The sequence below is a fragment of the Terrapene carolina genome, unplaced genomic scaffold (assembly GCF_002925995.2).
Source record: "Terrapene carolina triunguis isolate 2854851 unplaced genomic scaffold, T_m_triunguis-2.0 Scaffold210, whole genome shotgun sequence".
Lineage (NCBI taxonomy): Eukaryota > Metazoa > Chordata > Testudines > Emydidae > Terrapene > Terrapene triunguis.
Genome location: NW_020664561.1, coordinates 24389875 through 24396967, shown reverse-complemented (window position 1 = coordinate 24396967; position 7093 = coordinate 24389875). Strand labels below are relative to the sequence as shown.

General features: G+C 38.4%; 1 protein-coding gene across 1 annotated transcript in view; it reads left to right on the top strand.

The window, feature by feature from the left end:
• The window catches only part of LOC112115863 (zinc finger and BTB domain-containing protein 41), a 27278-nt gene extending 21770 nt beyond the window's left edge, over positions 1-5508 (top strand). Inside the window, exons 7-8 of the mRNA XM_029912362.1 lie at positions 3907-3995; positions 4801-5508. Of these exons, the coding sequence (XP_029768222.1) occupies positions 3907-3995; positions 4801-5453 (742 nt within the window). The 3' untranslated portion in view covers positions 5454-5508. The remainder of the gene's footprint in view (positions 1-3906; positions 3996-4800) is intronic.
• The last annotated feature ends 1585 nt before the right edge of the window (positions 5509-7093 follow it).

The following is a 7093-nucleotide window of genomic DNA, read 5'->3' as shown; positions in this document are numbered from 1 at the left end:
TGTGTCAGTATATAATGCCTGCATCTGTAACTTTCACTCTATGCATCCGAAGAAGTGAGGTTTTTACTCACGAAAGCTCATGCTCAAATAAATCTGTTAGTCTTTAAGGTGCCACCAGACTCCTTGTTGTTTTTGTAGATACAGACTAACATGGCTACCCCCTGATACTTTGTGCTGGCAGTTCTTTCCTTCCTTTATCAGTTAGGTAATTTGCATCAACACAGGCTTGGCTTTTGGATTCAAAGCCATCAGCAGAGCTCGGAGACTCTGTCTTAAAAGGAACACAATTAACTTTTACCAGAGTTTTGATTACTTTTAACTCTTGCTTCCAAAACACACAGAGATCTGAAAAAGAAAACACAATCTATTGTGGCTCCTTTGGAGCCCTAATAGGATTTTAATTAAGTAGCATGTTTTGTTTGCATTTCTTTTACCCCCCTCTATAATATACACTGCACATGTCTGCACATTCCTTCTATACTTTAACTTTTAAAACATTAGCCATATTAATTTTTATATAAGGTGCAACCGTTTCTTTTGTTCTTACAGAGGTTTTTATGTACCCTTATCAAAGTGACAGTCTGATTACACACAGCCATTTTAAGGCTCAGTGTTTCTAACATTGCTTCTTTTTGTTTTGTGCACCTCACCCCTGCTTTGCTTCAGAGGGGCACTGTCTTTATTCTTTTACTACGTCTCTCATCTGCTATTTTGTTACAAAACCAAACAAACAAACAAACAAAAAGAATCCAGAATCACTCCCTATTCTTCTGATTTTGACTGCCCTGCTGCAGCCATGACTTGGTCTTTATTTAAAAACATTTTAAATTTTGTAAAGAATCAAGTTACCCCTTAAGGGTTAAATACCAAATCCCAAAGCCAACCAACACTGATTACGTGTGTCTGGCAAAAAGGTCTGTCAGTTTTGCAACTTTGAATTAAAGAATCAAATGGATTTTTAGTGGCGTTATAAACAAAACAAAACCAATTTATCTTAAACCTACAAAACAGGAGTTTTACAAACCTCACATATTTCCACAGACAGACAGATACGTACATATTTTCTTTTCCTTAACATCCCTTTTATACTGCTTTATTTTTACATAGCTGTAGATAGATTACATTACCTTTATACATTTGGGGCAGTTAAGTTCCAATAGAACCCCCTATGTTCTTTTAGCAAATTTGACTCAATTGTCCATAGTCCAATGATTTCAATCAGATTGTCTCTTTACCTGGATTGTTTATAGACATTCCTTTGGAAAAAGGGCCCATTTTTCCTTCAGAATGGCTGCAAAGAAACCAAGAATTCTTTTTCTCTTTAACGTGGTCCTTTTTAACATTTTCACAAAGTTTAACTGCTTAATTCTCTCTAGCCTCTGTAGAGTTAACTTTTCACTCTTTCCTTTAATTGCTTGTTTATCTCCCAAAATGACACCTTTATCAACTCAGATTTCACCATTTTAAATATTGTTCCAGGGGTTCATGCTTGCACTTACTGCGTCTTTTACTCCTGACACTATGCTCTTAGGGCTTCCAGCCTGTTTTTCAGTTTCTTTATCTGTTGCTTGCCTGCTTGTCTGGGCCCTATCCTGCTTTTTCTAATGAACCGTTTTTATGAGTGATATTGTGGTTATTTCACAATTTTGAAAGAAATGTTTAAGGAAAGGGACCAGAAAGGGTGGGGGCTAGTTGAGGAGCCCACCCTCCTTGCTGAATTGGTAGTGGAACACTAAAGAATCAGTTTCGGAGGCAGACAATGAAGGGGAACAGAACAAGGGTTTTTTTTGTTTGTTTGTTTTTGTTTTTTTGCCCTTTTTACAATGAGATGGGAGTATGGAGGGGGTTGGTATCGATCTGGGGGTTTTTTTTTTCGGAGGACGGGGTAAAGGGGAGCGCTCGATCTGGTGGTGGGAGAGGAGGCTTTTAATAAAGCTTTTAACTTCTTATTTCTCTCTTTTGAGAGAGGCGAGTTTTGATTTTGTCCACCCATGATTTGCCTCTTCCCACCACTGCATGAAACAATTAACCTCTCCTTTGGCCAATTTAGTTTTAGGTTGGCCGAATTTGTCTTTTAAGACGTCCACTCAGTCCTTGTCCAAAGATCCTAACAGTGGCCACTGAGTTTTGGGATCTCCATGAGTTAGCCTAGACCATTTTTCCAGAAATTTACAGGAGTCCGGACCCTTCCTAAAATACATAAAATGAGCCGGCATTCCTTTAGGGAACTGTCCCGACTTAGACGTCTGGTTACCAATACAGGAGGACTTTACACACACCAATCACATAAGAAGGAAATTCGGGTTCGTCAGAGCAATGCCCGGTGCAACACACAAAAGGAGCCCACAGGCTACTGCCTCAATCGCCCTTGCTTTCACACCAAGAGTTTTACCCAAGATGCGGTGTGGCTGCGATTGTGCAGATTGCACTCACTCAGACCGCGGGGACAGGAACCCCTGGGTCGGCCGATCCCCAGACAGAGACGGCACCCAGACTCAAACACTCCACAGGAAGACGGATAGACACAGAGACAGGACAGTCCTCAGTCCAGACAAAACGCAGAAATAATTACCTGACCAGATTCCTGATGTCAGATCTTGGGATCCCTACCAGAACAGAGTGGGAACCAACAGGTTCGATGGCGTAGACCTCACTGTGGTCGTGCGCCCTTCCGTTCAGTAGGAGGACCGCTTGGGCCAAATGCCCAGGTGCCAGCTGCTGCGGACGTCCTACAAAAACGGTCAGGAATCACACGGCCCCAGTGAAGACGGTTGCCATCTCAGTGGGACCTCCAAATTGTCAAAGTTAGACTCAGGACTCAGTTTGTCTGACCACTCTGTTTTATTAGCACAGCGCTCTGCTAATAACACTCAGATAATGTGAGCACCATGCAAGATTCAAACAGTCTTATTTATACAGATAAAAGGGTGCGAACTAAACAAAGGGACAGAGAGAGCAAAATTGTAAAATTTGCCTGAGGCACAATATGCATATCCTGCTTCTTTATTAACTCTTATCGATCTAAGGCTCATGCTTCCCCAGCGCCCTTAAGTGGAGCAATTGATTAACAGTTAATGTCTGCTTTCCTGACACCTGGATTGCAGCATTTCTCATTTCTACTTAAAGGTACATACAGCATTCTTTAATTCATTCTATTTCTTTAATATAATTCATTTCACTGTCACAGTTGGTAGCCTGTTGTTTCCTACAACAACTTAATCTAATTACCATCTACAAACTGGGCAAATGACTGAATTGCAAGAAGTCAGTTCAGTAGTCTGAGCTCTCCCAAAGTCCTTATACTTTAAGATGGAAAACCAGAACTAGCTTTCAGGACAAACGCATTGCTTTCAATATTTGTTCATATTTTGAATAATTTACTGTAAATCTTAGCTAACAGAAGTGCATAAAATCAATTACAGGGTTGTTTAGCTTTTATTTTGTCAGTACTTAAATTCACTGCCTCGGTCAACACGTTTCATTGTCACTTTTTTTCTACCTGGGAGGAAAGGAACATAAGCCAGTCTTAAGGCTTGTTTTGTAGCATAACTTGCTGCCAAACTGAAAACCAACTTTGGATGTTGACCTGAAGTATCCTCTCCAGGGCACATTTGGGTTTCAGATGTGAAGTTTTAAATAGATTTGCTATCTGAACACAAAGTACTAGACTACTCATTTTGCAGAGTAGTCTAGAAAATAATCTAGATGGCCCTCTGACAAGTGGATGCCTAAAGGAATTGCCTGTCCCCTCCAGATATGTTTTATATTGTAATATAAATGTAGAGGGAGGAATACAGAAATATGTAACTCTTATACAGTTGGTAGAATCTTTAAAGGCTATGTGCATATTTGAGACTTTTTGGAAAAACCTGATCTTCTAATGTAAACATGTTTTCTTCTTTGCAGATATAAAGCAACATTTCATCAGTGTGACGTCTGCAAGAAAGTTTTTAAAGGGAAATCAAGTTTGGAAATGCATTTTAGGACACATTCAGGTAAAACTTTATCTATCACTCTGTTACTGCCAACTTGGAGTGACGGGAGATGATGATAAATTATCACGGGACTGACAGAATTCTTCTAATTCTTCAGGCTTTATGACCCTTTAGGGCAGCAGTAGCATGAACTGAGCTCCCTACTGCTTGTTGTATGCCATCCCTTGCTGGGTGTGAATACTGCCCTCTGAATGTAGTAGTCAGTTCTTTTTAGACTTCCCTAGGCAAAGGAGCTTCTGGTTTTGTATGTGTTTTACTGATGCTCATTGTATATTCTTACTAAATTTACTCATACCTTCTACTCAGTCTGGAGATCTAGGGAATACTTAATTTCAGTTTGTAACCTAAATCAGGATTTGGAACCTAACTATCCAGGGGAAAGGTTAGTGTCTTAATACACTCAGCTCTGCATCCTCTGATTCCTCTGCAAGAACGTAATTGTTCACTAGAAAGACCTAAAAAAAAAAAAAAGCTAAATTGAGCTTCTTTAGCAATAGTACAGTAACCTGACTGTTATTTCTCTTTGTTAGATTTACTGACTGGTCCCCTTCGTGTGCACTTGGCAAAAATCCGAACTAGTTGGATTTGACGAGAATGCCATACGGATATCACTTCAAAATAACTTTTCTGTTTTTACTTAGTGAATTGTATCCTCAGATGCCAAATGTATTTTTTTCCAGTACAGCTACTTGAGAACCATGTTTATTATATAATATAGTCCCCCATCCCCAACCATATGATTTCTACATAGTGATACTTGACTTCACATTTTTATCTATTCATGCTGACTCCTTTTGTTCTACAGGTGAGAAACCATACAAATGTCAAATCTGTAGCCAGTCCTTTAGAATTAAGAAGACATTAACAAAACACATGGTTATTCATTCAGATGCTCGACCTTTTAACTGCCAGCATTGCAATGCAACATTTAAACGAAAAGACAAGTTGAAATACCATATTGACCATGTACATGGAACAAAGGCTGCAGAAGAAACAGTAACCACTTCTGAAGAAAAAGTAATCTCCTTGCCAGTACAGTACACCCCTGATGACAAAGTTTTCCAAATTGAGTCTAAACCATACATGGATCAGCCCGAAGTTTACGAAACAGAAGTCAAACCTATGCTACAGAATGTACCAGCAGAAGTATGTGTGCCAGTAACACTGGTACCAGTTCAGATGCGGGAACCTCAAGCTGATCTAGTACAACATACCACTACTCTCTCATCCCAGTCTCATGGCATTCTTCCCCCACAGATACAGCAGCCAGATTATCAACGAACAACAGAAATAGCATTTCTGGAAAAATATACTCTCACTCCCCAGCCTGCAAATATAGTTCATCCTGTCAGACCTGAGCAAATGTTGGATCCTAGAGACCAATCTTACCTTGGAACTTTATTGGGGCTTGATACAGCTCCAACTGTACAGAATATGTCAAATAATGAACATTCATGATCGGACCCATAACATTCCACCTAACTTACTAAGCCATTAGCCACCAGAGGACTGATATGGCTACTAAGTTTTTTTTTGTAGTTTATTTGGACTTCTAGTCTTCTGAACAGTTTTGTTGAGTGCAAGGAAAAAATAGATTTGTTTGCATATATGAACATTAAGACACATTTTGATGTATATTTATAGTGTTTCTTGTGGTTTTAAAAACTTTTAAAAATCTTATAGAAGGTCTTTTGAAAACAGGTTCTCAAATATCTTTTAAGAATACTAGCTGCAGCAAACATTAATCCCATACCTGGCCATTAATAAAAATAATTGTTCACCTGTCTGCATCTCACTTTCCAAATAAACCTTTCTTTGGATAATGGAAAAGTATATTAGAAGGGTTATGGCCAATTCATTAGGGTCACGATTGGAAAAGAACATGAAACTAAACCTCTTAATGATCCCTCACCTTAAACTAAAATTTAACTTTATCCCAGACAAACCTGGTTACATTTTTTTACTGTAATTCATATCTGAATAGTGGAATTATGAATCTGAGACTATAAACAGTACTTGTGCTCTCTTAACCTTGGTTCAGTCTTCTAGAACGTTTCCAACATTTGGGCCTTGAAAGGTTTAGAGATGTGGTGATAATATACTGTAACCCTCAGGCAGTAATAAGATTGGAATAGTTCATCCTTGTTTATGAGCACAGAATCAAACCAAGCTGAAGCCCGCACTGGTATGCTCATTTCTACATTACTGCTGTGTAAAGTAATGTAAAAAGCTCTTTTCAGAAAAGTAATTTGCTTAAATTCATTAAAAGATTAATGAAATCAGCAATTATAAATCTTCAGTTGGCTTCTGGAAAAGAAAGTGAAAGGAAGTCATTTGTTTTTTCACCTTACGTGATATACATTGTATATAGGTGACAAATAATTAGGAAGAGGAAGGAAGATTAGAACATGTAAGGGCTTTAACTATTCTTTTACTGTTTCCTTACTGTTCTTCTAGTGTAGAACCATATCAAATCCACTATCTAGAATAATTTAAATTATTAAATCCCTCAAATTTTCTTCTAAGTGGAGCTCTGCAAATCCTTGGATATCTGCAGATCATTTTTGTGGATTGCGGATCGGATGTGCATACAAATTCGTATCCGTGCAGGGCTCTACCTCTAACCTCATTCCCCAAATACTTTCCTTGTTTTAGACTCAGTCAATCTTGTGCCAAAGGAAATACATAGAATCATCCTTGTCTCTCAATTATGTCTCATTAGGGATTACATTTTAAACTAAACTTTCTCTACTTCCCATAAAAATCTGGTTTTCTTGCTTTTATTATTATTGTAAAATATTTATATCCAATTTCTAAATTATGAAACTGGAAGTTCATTTGCCATGGTGAGTTATTGTTAAAGTTCTGCATTTGGTAGGAGCATAAATAGTTTCTGAAAAAATGTCAGCATCCTACTGCTACAAACTCTCTTAATGGCCCTATCTTGTAAAATGCTAATCACTTTCTGTGAGGTGTTTGAGTGCTTTTCAGGATTGGGGCCAGAGCTGGGTGTTTGGTCATGTGTAGAAACTTTTCAACCTCACTGATTCTCATCTAAGTGCACCAAAGATTTCTGTTAGCAGTTGAATAGTACTAGC